This window comes from Oenanthe melanoleuca, chromosome Z, assembly GCF_029582105.1.
Source record: "Oenanthe melanoleuca isolate GR-GAL-2019-014 chromosome Z, OMel1.0, whole genome shotgun sequence".
In the NCBI taxonomy this organism is placed as follows: Eukaryota; Metazoa; Chordata; class Aves; order Passeriformes; family Muscicapidae; genus Oenanthe; species Oenanthe melanoleuca.
Window position 1 is genome coordinate 23,873,587 of NC_079362.1, and position 19,060 is coordinate 23,892,646.

At 45.7% G+C, this 19,060-nt stretch overlaps 1 protein-coding gene across 2 annotated transcripts in view; it reads left to right on the plus strand.

Annotated features, from left to right (window-relative positions):
• Nucleotides 1-7,921: 7,921 nt before the first annotated feature.
• The window catches only part of TRIM36 (tripartite motif containing 36), a 34,578-nt gene continuing 23,439 nt past the window's right edge, over nt 7,922-19,060 (plus strand). Inside the window, exons 1-2 of one of the 2 annotated variants that reach the window (XM_056514308.1) lie at nt 7,922-8,143; nt 17,835-18,069. In XM_056514308.1, coding sequence (XP_056370283.1) covers nt 8,084-8,143; nt 17,835-18,069 — 295 coding nt within the window. In that variant the 5' untranslated portion in view covers nt 7,922-8,083. Of the gene's footprint in view, nt 8,144-16,922; nt 16,995-17,834; nt 18,070-19,060 lie in introns of those variants that run through there. The other variant, XM_056514307.1, reaches the window with a different exon arrangement.

Consider the following 19,060-nt stretch of genomic DNA (forward strand, 5'->3'; position numbering starts at 1 on the left):
AGGACTGTGGTGATGGGCATCTAAAGAAAAGGTGTTAACTGAGTTAATAAGGTGAGCTTCCCTGGCCATAAGACAAGTCCTCACCCCTTCCCTTCTGCCAGCCCTGGTTTATCCTAGCTTATATTAAATGCAGGAAGGAGTGAACAGCAGAGGCATGTGTTTACTCTGCCCAGGATGCTCATTCCTTCTGCTGAGGGGCATTGCCAGCTCTGAGCACGAGTTGGGAACGGCAGCAATCAGTGGGAAAGCTGTTCCCCAGCCCTGTGACAGCTACTGAGCTCAGTGGCCACCAGCACAGACCAGCCAGGCATCCAAGCCTTGCTCTGCCCCTCAGGGCCCGTGCACAGCAGGCACTGAGCTCTGCGTACACATTTCTGCCTCTTCCCTGGGATGGTCAAACACTGCACTGCCCTCACCCTCTGCCTGCAGCCTCTCGGGTCTGCTGCAGGCTTCCTCATCTCCTGTGACTCCAAGCCATGGTCCTGAGGCCACAGGAAAGGCAGGTCCTGCATAAAGCAAGCACAAGCACACTGTTTTTGGTCCAGCAGAAGCCTGAGCAAACATGCAGGCATTTGAGATGTTGCGTAGCGTCTGTTCCCCAGGGAGAGCAGCTTTTTAAGCCAAAGGCTCCACTGACTGTGGAGAGCAACAGTTCCCACAGTTTCCCTTCTATAAAAGGAAATCAAATTCTGCAGCAGCTGTTGATATGATAGCCAGTCTGGGCTGGACCCCCCTCCCATCCCCTTAGTGGCTGCCCAGCCTACTCCAACTACCCACAGGCCACTTGTCCTGTCAGAACAAACTGAGCTTTCTGGTGCTTTTTGGTGCTGGTTGGATTTGGGATCAATGAGAATGTAAAACAAGCCTTTTCCTTTTTTTTTTTTTTTTTTTTTTAATAACTTTTTAAATAGCTAAATGCCCCAACCTTGGTCACTTCAGTGAGGTTCTGTGCTCTGGAAACACTGGCAAATGAAGATTCAGGCACTTTAGATGTGCCTTGTCTTAGGGGCTGAGACAGATCTAGCCTAAACACTTCTGCTCATCTACTGCTGTCAGTCAGGAGCAGATTATTCTTGTTTATTTTATACTAATGGTAAAAAAAATTAAACTGGGGTAAAATGTCCATTCTGCCATCATTTTACATACCTCAGTTCAACATAAATGCAGTAAAAATGTAATGAATAATGCAATATTCCAACCTAGTGTGAGTTTGTCTAACTTCTTTGAAATCCTTGCCTGACAAGGATTTATTTGGGGAGGGCATTGAGAGGGGTCACCCTTGGCACACTAACATGCATTTGACTTTCCTCTCCCAGCAGGGCAAAGTGAGTGTGCCTCTGTGGATTCAGTGTGTTGTAACTGAATTGGAGGGAAGTCTGTTCCACTCAGTCAGGCTGCTGCATCAGGGAGGCTCTTCCAGGTATGCTGATGAGAGCTGCTGTAGATGTCAAGCAGTCTGTAGAAGTCGAAGGAATGAAAATAAATTTGCATGGGAATCCAGAGAGATTCAATTTTCTACAAACTCCAGAAGAGTGAGTAGCACTTGTGGGCCCATGGCAGGGACTCACATCATGAGTGAGTGCTTCTGCCTGTGACCCGTGAGATGAAGAGAACCAAGGTCACACAGCAAGGCTGGCAACAGCTCACTTTGCTCAGTGGTACCTGTGGGACAGCACCTGGAGCCATGGCTTTCTGCTCTGCACCCTGTGCTGGCTCTGCACCTCATGGTGCTTTGTTTGTCCTGCATAGCAGCACACCTGGGGGCCAGGCAGAGTCACAATTTGGGGGTTTGGACCCCAAATGCTGCTAGCCAGCCTTAGCATCAATCTCAGATCCAGGACAAATGTATGCACCACCTCTCCACACTCCACACCACAGGACTAGGGAGCAAGAGTGTCACTGCACTCCACCCTTGGCTTTTTATTAGCACTAAAAGGAACAATTTTCTTTGCAGTGATTTCAGACAAACTCCCCCAAGTGACATTTCTGACCTTTTGCTCTGTGGTGCTCATCCCTTGATATACACAAGCCAACTTTGTTGGAGCCACCTTTTCTTTGACAGGTCACCAGAGCCTTTGTCAGCCTTGAGAGGAGGAAGGAGGTGCAGGAGCTCTCAGCAGTGCGGCGCTGCCTGCCCAGGGCAGCAGAGCCAGTGCTCCTGCAGGCACGCACTCCAGCAGCACGGCACTGCCTCAGTGCTGATGCTGGGGCTGGTGCTAAATGGAGCTGTTGGTGTGGGGGCTCAGGAGAGCCTCAGATGCTGGGCACACAGGTAAGGTGCTGTGTGACACTGGGAGGGGCAGCCCTTGGGCACAGCAGGATCTGCATCCGCCTCGCTCCGCGCAAAGTCGGTCTGCAGGGAGCTCAATCCACCTTCAGAGGGGATTTAAGACTTCATTAACCCACAGCTAAATGCAGGGGATGAATTTCATTGTAGGAGCGCAGCATGCTGTTTTGAAAAAGGAAAGTTAGCTCAAACCTAATCCTGGTATAGTTAAGCTGAACTATTAAGCTGAAATAAAAGTGCAGGAGCCCAGCTGACACACTTAAACCTCGAAGGCATGAATTGGACAGGCTTTGTAGAAGGGTGTACTAGTCTCTGAAGGCCAGCTGGGCCTAAAAAGCTTTCATGTCTATGCTTCATTCTTCAGAGCCTTTACACTTACAGACCTGCCCCTTTTTCAAAACACACAGAATTTCTAAAACATACATGATATTTGCATGCAGATCTCAGCAGCGCTCATCTTTCACTTATCCTTCTCTGATTTGCATGTCTCCGATTTCTTCATTAGACACATTGTTTAAAGTAACTGAATAGAATCAGTAAATTAACAGACTCAAGCTTGCTGTGTTTTGCTTAATTGATATTTGTTAAAAATCTAGATAGCCCAAATTCTCTTTGCATTATCCAACTTGATTAAGTGAAGTAGCAACAAAAATGGCAATTACATGATATATTCATGGTATGCATAATTATGTACTTTAGCTTATTCCTCATAAATATCTAATAATGTACTCAATGCATTAAATTTTAATAATGTCTACATACTTAACCCATATTTTTTAAATGAGTTTGTTCCCAGGGGCATGTGACACTCTGCTGGTATCACATGGGACAGGCTAGGAGGAAATCATACATAAAGATAATTTTTCAAACAGACTCAGTTTTCTCTCTATACTTTATTTTGTAGCTTGTGTCTCAAAAATATTGAATGAATATATTAATGGAACTGTAACAGTCTTTAAAGGCACCAAGACAAAAAGCCTAGAGATAGGTATCTCCAGTGTCAAAAAGGTCTGAGCACAAAATATCTGGCTACAGTATATAATGGATTGGGAATTAACTTTTTAATTTTATTTATAAAATTAAATGTATAAATTTTATTTATACATTTGCCTGTGCCCAAGAACATACAGCCAGAAGTAAGGAAAATGAAAGGTAAAGCAAAGGGTGAAAACCTTCCTTCAAGTAGGTTGTGTTAACCACAGAGGAGCAGCAGAACTGCATCAGCATCCCCTGTTATTTATTGGCCAAGTAAATCCTATGTGTTTAGTGACTTCATGTTTTTGCTATTTTCTATTAGATTAAAACATATAAAAAATAAATAAAACCCTGTTTCAGTTCATTGGGGAATGGGGGGGGGCAGTAAAAATTAGATCACTAAAGAAGTTTAGAGACATTGAAAGGGTAAAAATCAAACTGTCCAGAAGAAAGGTGTGATTTGGCAGCTGCATCAAGTGAGAGACCTGGGGATCCCAGGCTAAATCTGAATACTGAGAGAATTTAAACATGGTTGTCAGGGTGAGGGTGCAGGAGTTTGCCATCCTGAAAGGGATCTCAGTTAAAATGTAGAAGAGATGCAGGAGCAGACGGTTTTCTGACTGCTTGTCAAGAGACTTTGGAAAATTTTTCTTCTCTGTTTTGCCCCCGAGCAGCACAGGTGAGGGAAAAAATGGGGGGGGATAAATGATCTTGTGGTGCTTAGAAAATCTATAGAGATGGGGTTTATTGCAAGGAGAGGTTTAGGTCTGCATGAAGTACAGTGTTCTTTGAAATAGTTTGGTCTCATCTGTTTCATGGAAATTTTTATTTCTGCCAGTGACAGTTCACATCTACATCACTCCCTGCAGAAGGAAGGAGTTTATATAAAATTCATAAACTATTCACATGGATTCTCTTTCGTATTACTCAAGCTGGATGCAGGCCTCTGAAGGCTGTTCTGAGAGTAAAAGCAGGTCACAGTCTTTACCAGAGACACGCACACTCACATTTAGGAGGTTGTTTTTCCCCTGATTTCAAACGTTTGCTCACATGTACAATTCAACAGTGAAGCATTTCATGCTGAATACTAGCACAGTTTTCTACTATTTTTAACACCACCTTTTTTCACTGTTCAGTGACATAGGAGTCATCTGAGATGAAAGGACATCCACACGGATCCATTTGCCCCCTGCATGTTATAAAATGGAAGTGCTCTTTCTCTCCTCTGCACTGAATAATTTGTGCTAGCCCTTAACCATATCACCACCTGCAACTGGTTTCAAACACCTTTTAAGTAGATTTCCCCAGCTGATGATGGCCAATAAGTTCAAGTGCATTTAGAGGAGCACAGTGGGAGGAGACCAGCCCCACTGTGGTGCTAGACTGCTACTGAGGACATGTGCATGACTGGATTCCCTGTGCAATGGAAATGGGAAAATACCTCACTGTCCTAGGGGAACTGAAAGACAAAAGCATCTGAGTAGGCTTCACTGCTCAGATTTGGTTTAGAAGTCAACTAAGACAGAGAAGGAAATCAAAGAGAAAACCTAGAGCTGTCACTGTTGTCCTGGGAGAATCAACATAATTCACAGGTCAGAGAACACAAATTTCCTTTGTGTTTTAATTTGTGTACCAACATGCAACAACAGAACCCTGTGTTGCATGGCATTTCAGGATTGAAATACAGGACCAGTTTTTCCACTGATGCAAAATTATACCAATTAGTTTATATAATTTGATAATCTGACTGGTATCCTTATTTTTTTGGAGACCTGCTTCAAGTTTAAGTAACAGATAACAAATATGATCTTGTATGTTTCACTTTAAACAATATGACATACTCTTAGGTAATTTCACAACAACAGAAGGTTTGAATTGGTTTTCAGACATCCTGGTTCCTCAGAGAGGAACTGACGTAAAAGCCGGAACAAAAGAAGGAAGAGTACAAAAAGCAGTTTCATATCTTGGATTTATGTGGAACAGGTGAGGAGCTATTTTCAGCACACAGCCCACCTCAGTAAAGGTTGTGTAAAACACAGCCATCAGTTACTGAGAGGGGTGAAAGTCCCTGGGCCACCAGCTGCAATGCAAATCTCCATCTGTCCACAGCCTTCCAAGTGCACATTCCCCTGTCAGCCTTCTGCCACTCAAGACAAAGGCTAGCACAAGCTGCCTGCTATCCAAGGGGAAGTAAACAGGAGCCCTCAGAATGGCTGCAGGAATCCACATCTTCTGCAGAAGATAGTCCCAGTGCCTAACTAGTCTAGTGGAGAGACCTTGTGTAAACGATGCTGAGCTGTCCAGAAGGCTCTGCTCAGGCTTGCTGGACTTGCAGAAAAACACTTTTCTGCAGGGCTGATGGCAGAGAGTGCTGCTTGGGAGGATGCCATTGCTGAAGCTGTGAAATCAATGCAAAAGTGGTTTCCTCATGCTTTACTATCACTGGCAGCCATCTGAACCTGGAGTGCTAACAGAGCTAATCCTGAAACAAAACCACTCCAGGAAGAGATCATGAAAGAACCATCAGCTTCTTCCATCTTCTCCTATATCCTTCTTGCCCTGGCTGATTTCATGACTTAAGCTACATTTACATCTCTTTACATTTGCATTTACATTTATCAATTTATGGAAGTGGGACAGGAGGAGGTGAAGGAAGAGGAACAAGGAATCATCCATTTTTTGCTTAAGTCCTTGAATTACAGTTCAGGCTGACCAGAACCTACAAGGTTTGGCAGAAATAGAAAACCCACAACCCAAATACAATTATTGAAGAAAAAAAAAAAAAGACAGCAGCCAGAAATTCAGAGCACATAGTTCAGCGTACTGGTATGGTTTGTGGCTAAAGAACACAAGACAAAACTCTGATTTGGAGCAGATCTATGGTGTATGCACCAGAGGAGACTCTTGTCTCACATACTTTGGCTGATGGTTTTTGGGAGTTGCTTTACCTAAACATGACAAAGCTGCAGAGAGATTCAGATGCAGGTGTGCCTTCTGCTGAAAGGGTTCCAGTGGAGTGAGCAGCTTGTGCTGTGGGGCACAAAGGGCTGTAAATTCCCTGCCTTTTCACACAGCCTGTCATTACCGAGCCACAGGGTCAAAGGTATGTTTGTTCCTGGTGCTGGTTAACGTTTGGAGATTCACACTGGCATCGTGGCACACCCTTCTTTGTGACACAGCAGAGCTGCCACCCACACGGGTTCCTGCAGATGGCTGCTGGACTTTAGCAGCTTGGGACAAGCAAGGTATTCCTTCAGGCTGTCCCTGTCCCAGCCTCAGCCAGCACTCAACACTGGCACAAAGAAATTACAGTAGTGAAAATTTCCTACATGACTGCCATTTGGTGAGCTGCAATCAGGAAGGAAAATATCTCACACTCAGCTAAATTATATATGAAGGATTTCTCAGCTGTGTGGGTGATGACATCTGATTGTCCCCAGTGCCACTGTCCATTGTTTATTCCTGGGCTTTTTGCACAAAAGCAAGAAGTGGAGCGCTGAAAGCCTGTCTATATCGTAATAATGAGTTATTTGATTAATGGGTCATTTGATATACATAATTACACAATATCCAGTAACAGAAAAGTCTCGAGCTATTCATGAGTCCTGCATCCCGAGAAAGGAAGGATATACTATTTCAGTGAGTAGCCTGTAGAGAGAATTTGAGATAACATTACTACTATATCAATATCTTAGGAAATGCAGCCTCCGAGGGGATACATTATACTGTTATAAAATACTCTTTGGTGTGTTTTCACCACACAGGGGTGATGTGCTCCGTGGGCTACCTGATAGCCACAGCGTAAGAAGGGCTTGTCACCTTCCACCTCTCAGCTTGGAACAGGACTGTGAGACAGCAGTGGGCTGGCCATCCACCTGTCCCTCTCCCCCAGGCCTTGCCTGTATGAGGAAGTTTGACTCCAGAATTGGAAGGAAAGAGCTGGCTGAAGTGAACTGCAGTTCCTCTGCCAGAAGCAAGGTATATGTAAGGCCTGGAGTGGGGAGAGGCATGGAGCAGAAATGTGATGTCTGCCCCATGTCAAACACCAACACCCTTGCCCACTGTGTCTGGGTGGCTGAGCAGTGCTTCATCTGATTGCTGATCCTGCTTGGTGTGAACATTTCAGTGGGACTGAGGGTTGCATTCAACAAGCAGTGGAGGGTGCTCGGGTTGCTGGAACTAGTTTTTCTGTCACAATTGTATACAGGCATGTTATATCCATCTCATCCCTAGAAGCTGCATCAGGCCTGGGATGAAGAAAAAGAGATAATAGAAAGATTTCTTCTTTATGTTTGAGTTACCACACGACCAGCCAAGTGCAAACACACGAGGCAGATCATACATGCAATTATGCACATTAGTAGGTGTTCTCTGTTAAGACACAATTTGTCATTTAAACAAAAGCTTAGAATTCAATAAAACCAGATGGAGCCTGGGTACCAACGCACCCTGCTGCTCCTCAGCACAGATCCACTGCAAGCTGTGCTTTGAGAAGGGGCATGCCCACCTCGCACCAGCAGCATCCCGATGCCAGGGGCTCAGCGACGGACACAGCGCTCTGGGATTTGACGAGACGCCGGTAGGTGTAACTTTGCCAGCTTTAAAGCGCTCCCGCGGCATCCCAGCAGCGGCCAGGGGCGGTGCTCCGGGGCACCTCCGGGTGCCTGGCAGTCCTGCCCCAGGATGCGAGATCCCCGGGAGCATCCCGAGAGCCGCGAGCGGGTGGGCGGGCAGAGCGCCAGCGGCAGCAGGACAGCCCTCGGGAGAGCTCCGGGCGCAGGGCCGGCGTGATCCCGCCGGGAGATCCGCCCGGAGCGCGCCATGGAGGCGGCGGACAGCGCCCGGTTCGGCTACATCCTGGAGCTGCTGAAGCGGGACAAGGTAGGGACCCCTCGGGACAAGGCAGGGACGAGGCAGGGACCCCGCGGGACAAGGCAAGGACAAGGCAAGGACAAGGCAGGGACAAGGCAGAGACACCGAGGGACAAGCGCCCGCGGGACACACGGCTCGCTTCCTCGGGATTTCAATGGGAATGCGGGGGCAGGAGCGGCTTCTCTCTGCAGCCAAGGTACTCCGGAGGGTCGGCTGATGTTTGCCGCGAACTTCCGAGGCTGCGAGGTGGAAAAGTTAAAAAGTAAATTCGGTGCGAAGCGTCCCTCAGCCCAGCACAGCTGGGCGGGCATCTGCCGCGCTGGCAGCCCTGCTCCTGCTCCGTGTGTGAGAACTAAAGTTTCAGGTGTGCCTTCTATTCATTCATTTATTTGTTTATTTAATGAAGATGCCACAATATTTTTAAACTTAAAAAATAAGTGCGGCAAATAATGGTGCTGTTGGAAATACTGCGTGTTCCGGGCTCATCCTGATGGCTTTCCAGCATACCTCCACAGGCTGCCTTCACAGCCAGTTCTCTGTGCACCTCTTTCTCCTCCTCCCTCTCCTCCACACCCTCTGCTAAAAGTTCTGCAAGAACCTCTAGAGCAGGTGAATGAGGAGCTCCCTGGATGTTTTTCTGCTTCTCCTTGCCTGGGAGTAATCATGCCAGGGCTTTAAAGGAAAATTCAGTCTTCTTCTGTCCATTTTACACACCAAACAAAATCATAGTGTTTCAGGCCAGAAACTCCTTGTGCCTGGAATGTCCCTGTAGTGGGGTGCTACATCTGCCCCTTATCCCACAGTTAGGCAGTTTCTTAATTCTGTAATTAGTTCAGACACCCTCTGCAAGAGCATATGGCTCGATAGACAGCAGAGCTGGCACAGTAGTGTGAAATATGCATGTTTATTACAAACAGTGCTGTTGTTTATACATAGACAATGACATTGCCAAGTCCCATCATCACACTGTACATGTACACATGTACATTTGATGTACATGAAGAAAAGGAGAGCAGTGCCAGTTGTCTGACAGCCACGGGCTTTCCACAGTGGCGATCAGCTTGAGCTTCTCCAACACCCTGCTCTGAGACCTCTTGCCCTCCACACTTTCCTTTTGCATTTTTTGAACCTTCAGACCAGGGTTTTAGATTACAGTCTCTCTGTAATTTATTGATGTTATCCAGAAGCTTGGAGGTGTTCTGCTGGGATAATTAAACTGCTTTCTCAGATGACATAAATCATGCCAGCAAAAGGACTCTTCTGCATGGTAAACTGTATTTGCTTGGGGTCAGGGTATTGCTGCTTAGAGGTTCCAGCACTCCAGTCTTCCTATTCCCACTTCCCCCATTCAATAAAGCTTTTGCATTAAAGCCTGGAAGCATTAATATTCTTTGAGTTAATTGCATCTGGTTTTCACTGAACAAAGACCTATTAGAAAATCAGGATGCAACAAGAACACTTTACACTGGCACACTCTCCTCTCAATATGCAGGGTCCCTGCAGGTACAATGCATCAGCTCTTGAACCCTGGGCATATGACCCCTTTTGGCAGGCATGCTGTTTTTCCACTTAGCTGGCAACCTCCGTCAGACCTCTCAAACAGGGCAAATCATTATATATCACTTTTCCCTGGGGGAATGTCACTTCAAAAACCTGTTATCTTTTTTTAATGATCTGTACTCATTATTCTCCTGACTCCCCTTCGCACATACAACTTGCACATAGTACCTAGAACAGAAATATGAAAGTAGCACTTTTAGTTCCAATAAGACAGTCCTTGTGTAATCCATATATCCACCACATCTGTTTAGACTCACTACAATACTCTGAGATATTCTGGGCCTCCATGGCACCTGTCACAAATGTCAGAGTAGCATCTGAGAACTCCAAAATACCCCTGAGAGACAGATTAACAACTAACTGCATTTTGTATCAGAGGCACTGGTGCAGAAGGGGATTGTATGACCTTCTTTCAGGACTCTCAAATCTCAGTTCAAACCACAGCGAGGACACTCATCTGTCTCAAAATGATGTGTTATTCCAGAAATGGTCTCAGGCTTCTTCCAACCCTGCCTCTTCCCTATCCCTCCCCCATATCAATCCCTGTAAATTAACTTTTGCAGTAGTCAAAACACACACACTCCTATCCCAGTTATTCACCCAAACTCCAATTTAGTTTTACTTTCGTGGGGATAGGTTTTCTTTTTTGAAATGCATACAATTTTCTTTAGAGAATTTTTAGATGCTGTAAAGAAGCAATCGTATCTGATTGCTAAATGATACCATCTGTTTTGCAAAACCATTTTTGAGCATTTTTCTGTAAGTAGAATACAATCAATAAGCTGATATAAACCAATGTGAGTTTCAGAGGGAAGCTAACAACACCAACACTATCCCTGAGATCCCATTATTTAATTGAAATTAGGATCTTGCCATGCTCTATTTTTTAATCAAGGTCCTCACCCTCCCTTTTTTCCTCACTTGACTGCTTTGTTTTACCATATATTCCACATGGTTTGCAGAAACCAAGTTTGTGGCTCATAAGGAAGAGCTTTTAAAAGCTGTTCTCCAGAAAAAGCATTTAGAGAAATAGATACTACTGAAAACAAGCCCTAAAACCCATATGATATGATCATGAGAAAAACAGAAAAATAATTTTAAGATCATTTCAAGTTCTGCATGCTCTCCACCTTCAACCTGCAGGTGACGTCAGTTTCTGTCCCTGCCTTCTGCCTGATTTCATGTAATGAAAATTCTCTTGTGGTAGCATTTTAGCATTTGACAGTAAGAGGCAGAGTTATGCAGGGCCTCAAACTGAAATCTCAATGAGGATCTGGAGAGGAGAACTGCAACATTCACCTGTGGCTGTGGTGGCTGGCAGGTGGCTCTGGGCTGCCTGACTCCCCTGAACTGGAGCTGTGGTCCTCATGCTAAAGAAGATACGGCTTTCCTATTTCTTTCTTACGTGAAGGGAAGTGCTTCTTTGGGGTTTGGGTCCCTATGAGGAAAATTCTCTAACAGCAATTTTCTTCCTTCTACAGAGTATTGAAAAGCATGCCAGAATATGTGTATATTGTGAGGGGTATTTGCACAAAGAAGTGACTCTGGCTGAAAGATAACCTGGAGGTCAGTGTCAGGCAGGAGCTTTGTTAGGTACTTCAGAGAGGTCTGAATTTGAAATCTAGCAGTTCAAGAGCAGTTAAAATCCAACCTGCCTGTCTTGGCTGCTTTTAACCAGTTACTTGTCTGGGTTAGCCAGCCGTGTGACAGAGGTGTGTTTCCACATCTTAGACATGTCCTCATCACTCCAACAGTTTCCCTGAAGCACCTAGAAGCACATGGGATGTGACAAGGCAAGGGTGAGCTGCCAGCTTTGTCTTCTGTAACAGGGGTATCCACAGTCTGAAGTGAAGGAGAGAAGCTCCTGATGTGTCCCATGTGTACTGTACTATTGATTGTGTCGTATCTTTATGGTGTTAGAAACTGAGCCTGCGACTGGTTTTCTTGTATTTTTTTTCCTTTTTTCATGCAAATTGTTTATATTCTAAATCCTTTTCAAAATAACCTTGCATTTTCTTTCTGCTAAACTGTAATAATTTCTTTAGAGGTAGGACTCTCTCTTAATTCAGAGCTAGAAGATATTTTGATTTGAAGGTCTTTTATTTTGGGGAATCTTTTTCATTAGAATTCTCTCATTTGCTTGGTAAGTGATTACAATCTATGAAAGAGCAGATTCCTCTGTGTGGAATATTGTATGTAGCTGCTCCTTGGATCCTCTGCAGCTTTCCAGGTGTCCTGGAACCAAAGCAGAGCACTGTACATGTGGTAGTAAGTTAAAAAGCAAAGACACACTGAACCAGTCTAGCACACTTTGAGATATGCTAGCTACAAATCCTACCCAAAGCTAGTTTCAGACCCAGTATTCTGGCAGTTCAATGAGTGCAGTCTTTACTGACTCATCACTCTGCATAGCAGTGGCACGTGGGACCCTCTGAACTTGTCCAGTCCAGCTGATCAGGTTATGGGATCTGTTAGGAAACCCGTCCAGCCTTGAGGATTATGGTCTGTAGCACATCTCTGCAGAGAAGACAAACAACCCTGAACCAAGGGATTAGAGACTGATATTTTTGTTTTATGATGAGATCCTCAGGCCATAGTTATGCTTACTTTGAAACACCCAAGGTCTACAGATCCTTGCTAGCTCTTCAGGGTCACACAGTTGAAGGGCAGCCATCGTGAAGACAAAACTGAGCCTCTATTCCTGAGCCAGGCACATTTCTCTCAGGCAGCATAAACTCCTGCCTTATTGCTGAGGGGACAATATATCTTTCAACCTGCATGACTGGGAAAATCCTGTGGGTAGAAGTCATCTTCATTAGGTTCAACTGTTCAGGACTAAGCAAAGAAGCAAATTTCATCACTGCCAGTTTACAGAGAGCAGGAGGAGGCTAACACCCCTCTGAACTCATCCTGGAAGAAAATACATTGAGCAGGGAGAAAAATTTCTGTTTGATAGCTCAGTCCCCAGGTCAGTCATATTAGCTCTGTTCTCATCCTGCGTATCTCCACTGTGATGCATTGGATCTAATATTTTCACTCAGAGGAAGGCAGACCAGCAGGAAACTGACTCAGACTCAAGCTGTGGTTGCAAAAACAGCATGAAAATAAATGTTGTGAAAAGTTTTGGTCTGAGGACTTACTGAAGGCAGAAAAGGTGTTGGCAGAACCTTCCTGGTGCTTTGGGACAGGCTTGTGTTTTTTCCTGCAGTAGGACTGCAGCTGCACTGTTTAACAAGTGTAGGATTTTTACTTTATTTTGGAAGGCAGTGCTGCATCCTTCCTGAAACTATCATGATAGTTAATGCAAATGAGCACTTGGGAGATTTCTGCATATCAGTCATCGAATTTAGAAGCATATTTAACCTGAGGTGGGGGGGGAAACAGGATGGCAGTGCCCATCCATCCTAGTTTCTGTTTTCCTCTGCTGTCTTGGGAGTGCAGGGCATGCTGTAACTCGTGGTCAGACCCTGTCTGCCAAGGCAACAGGGCTGAATTTTGAAGGAGGTGTAGAGCTACTTAACCTGCCCAGGTAGTACTCCATGCAAAAGGAGTCCCTTGTGAGCAGAATGGGTGTCCAATAGATGCACATTTTTGGCTGGAAACAAAGCAGAAGGATAGATCTGACTTCTGTAACCATGCTGATCTTATTAACGCCCTTTTCAGAAGCTCAGGACAGGAGTCTCTTCTGACACTGGTTTGTGCTCTTATCTTTTTAATGTATCAGCCATTCCTAGCTGTTGCTTTTTCCTCCCAGTACCTGAAGTTAATGAGAATTTTGGCACAGCAAATTTAGTAGTCCTGAGTCAGGGGAGGATCAAAAGGCTAGTATAAAGATGTAAGTGCAGAAGAGGGAGTTTTGCCCTTTGGAGACCTTCAAAGACATTTTCTTCCATGTAATGTCTTTATGTGATGGAGGTGGTAATTAGACTCTTGCTCTAAACTATCCAGAAGCCAGAGCAAACAGGTACACAAACAAGATAATACCTTAATGATCTATTAAGAGATTGAACAAAGAATCATTCACAAGTCCTGGCAGTAACAGTAGCTGGCAATGTGGTCCATGTGAAGACTTCAAGAGGACAGGGGAAATGTGTGCTCCAAATGTGTGTTTGTGCTAGCAGCACCCACCTGTGCTGGCATCTGCACCTCTGCCAGGGAGCACAGAATGGTTTTCCTTGCTGAGCCACCAAGGACAAAATTTCTTTCTACTGTATCAAAGGCAGCCCTAGAGCCAAGGGGGCTTTGCTCTAGTCTGAGACTGATAGTTTATTTGGCCCTGCATCCACAACAGTCCAGAACCAGTGGTGGGTAGTGTGCTACTGCAGACAAGTGCTTATTAAAAGCTACCTGCCTGTAAGGAAAGCTGGAATCAGGAAAGCTGGGGATTAGTAGAGGTGGGTAAGATATAATGTACTTATTCAGAGGCTTGCAAATCATTATTCAAAACACAATTGGAAGGCTGACAAGACATGACCTTACCAACCAGTTCTCCCCACGCCCAGCTAAGCGACATGTTTCAGTTTGAATACACATACTGTACATTTACTGGCATTATCAGAACAATTTCAAGCAGAGAACTCTGTATTTTTACGACACTGGTTGCCAAAGTAAAAGCCAAATAATATCTTTATAACTCTTCTGCAGAAAGTTCTTCTTTGTAGTACTGGACATGTAAAAAATCACCTCTGTCTTCATGATTTCTGAGTGTAAATTTCCATTAAAGTTTTATATCCAAACCACTGAAACCCAGGTGTAAATAATGCTCAAATAAGGCATTTCAACTGTGTTTGTTTTATTGACTCGTGTGAAAAGTACTTTTGAGGGGAAAAGGGAATTTCTTATCCTGATGTTTTTCTTTGAATAGGCAAGTAGGTCAAATTTGGTCAAACTGGCAACGTTTCATCATTCACATAAGCCAGGCTTCATGTATTTTAATTAACTAAACCTCCTTCCACTGTGTAATGTGAGGACAGTGCATGCTTTCACTCCAAGCTTGCTAACTGGTGTTCCTTCTGCCCTAGGCTAATGCTATGTTAACTATTGCCACTGCAACAGTTGTGTCTGCACCTTGCCAAAACCTGAAGGTGCTGGTAATTTAAAAGTATTTTCTGTCTGTTCTGGTGGATGGTGAGAAGGGTATTTACTACCCCTTTTCCAATAGAAACATGCTGTAAGGGAAGGGTAGGATGTGCTGGCCATCCTAACCACTTCCCCACCTAATTTTCATCCTAGCTGCCACAAAAGCTGCCTGGTGCATGCCTCCTGCACGATATTTGAGAACCCATGGCAGCCAGACAAAGTCCCCAGTGACTGGAAAAGGGGAAACACCATACCTATTTTTAATTAGGGGGCAAAGGAAGGTCTGGGGAATTATAGACTTGTGACCCTTGCCTCTGTGCCTGGGAAGATCATGGAACAGATCCTCATGGAAAAATGTTAAGGCACATGAAAAACAAGGAGGTGGTCTGACATAGCAAGCACAGCTTCAATAAGGGCAAATTGTGCCTGGCCAAACTGGTCACCTTTGTGATAGGGTGACTGCAAGAGTTGACAAGGGAATTCTAAGAGATGACTTCTGTAAAGCCTTTGATATGGTCCCCTATGACATCCTTATCTCCAAATTGGAGAGACACGGATTTGACTGATGGACTATTTGGAAGATGAGGAATTGGCTGGCTGGCTGGAGCCAGAGAGACGTGGCCGATGGCTCTGTGCTCAGGTGAAGGCCAGTAATGACTGGATTTCCTCTCTTGGGACTGGTGCTCTTCAGTATCTTAATAAATGATGTGGACTGTGAGATTCAGGGCACCTTCAGCAAACCTGCTGATGGCACAAAGCTGAGCAATGCAGCTAAAACAAAAGAAGGAAGGGATGCCATCCAGGGGAACTTGGATAAACCAGAGGAGTGGGCCCATGAAGTTCAGTGAGTGCAAGTGCAAGGACTGCAACTGGATTGGGGCAATTCCAAACAGGATGACAGGCTGGGAGAAGAAGTCATTGAGACCAGCCCTGAGGAGAAGGACTTGGGGGTTCTCATGATGAAAAGTTGGATATGAGGCAACAGTGTGCACTTGCAGCCCAGAGAGTCAGTTTTATCCTGGGCTGCACCAAAAGAAGTGTGGCCAGCAGCTTGAGGGAGGTTTATCCCACCTGGAGTACTGCATCCAACTCTTTGGTTCTCAGCACAAGACAGACAAGACTGCTGGAGTGAGTCCAAAAGAGAGCCACAGAAATGATCAGAGGGTTACAGCACCTCTGCTGTGAAGACAGGCTGAGAGAGTTGGGACTGCTGAGCATGGAGGTTCCATGGAGACCTTATTGTGGTCTTTCAGTACTTATGGGGGACTTAAAAGAAAGAGGGAGAGTGAGTTTTTGCATGGCAGTAGTGTAAAAAGGGGTAATGAATTTAAACTTTAAGAGAATGGGTTTAGATTAGATATTAGAAAGAAATTCTTCACTGAGAGGGTGGCGAGAGCTTGGCACACGTTGCTTGGAGAAGCTGTGGGATGCTCCATCCCTGGAGTAAGGCCAGGTTGAAGAGGGCTTGAGTAATCCATTCTTCTGGAAGGTGCCCCTGGTCACAGTGGGGGGGGATTGGAATGAGATGTTTAGGATGAGAGGACATTATCTTAAGCTGAGTCAGGGGAAATTTAGGTAGGACATGAGAAAGAATTTCTTCAAAGCCCAGGGAGGTGGTGAAGGTATTCAAGGAAAGACTAGATGTGGCACTTAGGGCAAGGTCTAGTTGACAAGATGGCTCTGGGACACAGATCGGACTCGATGCCTCAGAGGTCTTTTCCAACCTGATTGATTCTGTGATTCTGCGATCTTCAAGATCCCTTCCACCCCAAACCGCCCCACGACTGAGCGATTCTGCGGCAGGGTACCTCGGGAGGCGGTCACCGGCGGGGCCGAGCGGGGACGGGCGGGTTTCCGGCGCCGCCCGGCGAAAGAGAAGGAGCCAAACAATAGCGGCGCGATCGGCGGGGTCCCGGGGCTGCGGGCGGGGCGGCTGGACAGCTCCGCGGAGCGGCGGCAGCCGGGGCCGCGCCCGCCCCGCCCCGCCCGCCCGCTCGCCCGCCCGCTCGCCCGGTTGCTCGCCCGGCTGCTCGCCCGGCTGCTCTCCTGCTCGCCCGGCTGCTCGCCCGGCTGCTCTCCTGCTCGCCCGGCCGCTCGCCATCTTGCACCGGGCGCTGCACAGTCCCGGGCTGAGGGCGCAGCAGCAGCAGCAGCAGCAGCAGCAGGAGGAGGAGGAGGAGGAGGAGGCGCGGGGATGGAGAGCGATCTGCTGGAGAGCCCGGTGAGCGCGGGGGGAACCGGCGGGGCGCGGCCGCCGGGCGGGGTGCGCCGTCCCGCTCGGAGCGCTGCGGGGGGCTGTGGGGGTGTGTGCCTGTCTGTCTGTCTGTCTGTCCGTCTGTCGGGCCCGTCCGTGCCGGCAGCCGGACGGCGGGCAGGGCTCGCGGCGGCCCCGACGGGCGCGGGGCGCGCAGGGGAAGGGAAGCGCTCCCGGAGGCGCCGCGCTGCCAGGGGGCCACGGAATTCCTCAAGAGCCGCACCGATCCACAGGCGGCTCTTTGTGCCACAGATAAAAGACGTAAATAAACGTATAAATAAATAAATAAGTAAATAAATAATGTTATCGACTCGGAACTATTGCCCTAGTGAATTCAAGACAGTGTCAGCCCTTAAACGTGAATTACACGGAAAAGCCTGTTGTTTAACCAGTTTGACACTTAATTTCTTTTTTTTTTTTTTTTTTTCCCCTCTTCGCAAGCCAGAGAGCAAGCTAAACATATGGACTCCTATTGTTAAGAAGTATGGTTGCATTCGTTTCACTAGGTCCTTGAGTGGAATTAAGACTACTCCCCTTCTTCCCTCCCCTGCAATGCAGACATGACCTAAAGATGAACTGAGTTTGCCTAGTGGCAATGCTCACTTCAGTTGAAATGAATGCTGTCAGTGCTTTAATAAATGTTAATTGAGATTTGTTTTAGCCAGAGAAGTGCCTCAAACCAGATAAAACTGTGTGCATTTATTCTGCAGAGCTGGGGTTTGGTGGCATAGAGCAGTGCCATAAGTCTTGGTGGCTTGTGTTTTGCTGCACTTACACTTTTTTTTTCCCCCTCTTTCTATCATGAAGGTTGCCATTAAGGGTATTGAAAGAGAGCTTATCTGCCCAGCATGCAAGGAATTGTTTACCCATCCACTGATCCTTCCCTGCCAGCACAATATCTGTCACAAATGTGTGAAAGAAATACTTTTTGCATTTGAAGACTCCTTTGCTGATGGAGGCTCCGAATCCTCTAATCAGAGTAGCCCTCGAATTAGAATCTCTGCTTCTAGCATGGACAGAATTGACAGGATTAATAGATCAGGTATGTATCAGAATTGTGCATGTTTTCCTGATTTTATTATTAGACTGTCTTGAGCTGAATGGTGTCTGCATTGGTAAAATGTCTTCCTGGTACTCCTGATGCGGTTATAGAGATGAGTTAGGGATAGTGTTACTCTTGTTCATTTTGTGTCAAGAACAATGGGAATATTTTTAAGGACAATGCACTCTGTTTAATCTAGAATAGATTTGTCTTTGTGGCATTCTATAAATCTTTATAACCATTGTGTTTGTGTATTTCTGCTTTTCAGTTACATGGAGATGCAATAGCATCATGTTCAGTAGCATGGTGATGTAGATTTTGGTGATTTTATTGCCTGCCAGTGGTTTGCTCTGGTTTCAACCAGCCCCAGTGCAGTAGTTTTGATTTCCTTCTGAGCCTGTGTAGACTTTGCAAGCTAGCTTTGTCCTGCCCACTTCATAACATGTGCAGTAAATAATTTTCCATTGGTTATATTATTGCATGGTTGTGGATTTGAAGGACAGCTGACTGTAAGCAGACAACCCTAACATTCCCCTTCATTGTGGTCTGCTTGAAGATTTAAGGAGTTCTTAGCCTTAGGACTCCTCATGCTCTTTGTAGTATTGAGCTAGAGAGATTCTTGCAGTTTTTGTAATCCACGGATGAGTTGGTTGGCTTTTATACAGATGCATTGAAAGTGCTTTGTGCATGCTTTTCTTCTTGAAAGGTACCTCATCTTGGTTTTCAGGCTTTCTTCTGACATAATTATCCACTTTAAAACCACACTCCCCTGTGCTCTGGAAGAGTTACCAACGAGACAACTCTAAAGCTCTGTCTTATATTTCATGTTACTAAAGTTCATCCTTCCCAGTTTTCACATATCAAAAGTGCAATTTCACCAACTTCTTTTAAACAACTACTTAGTACTGTATAGTACTGAATTGTTAGTGCTGGTATTCTTTCAGATCAGTTTGTTAAGCAAAAATCCACTAGTTCTTGCTACTGTCCTTGC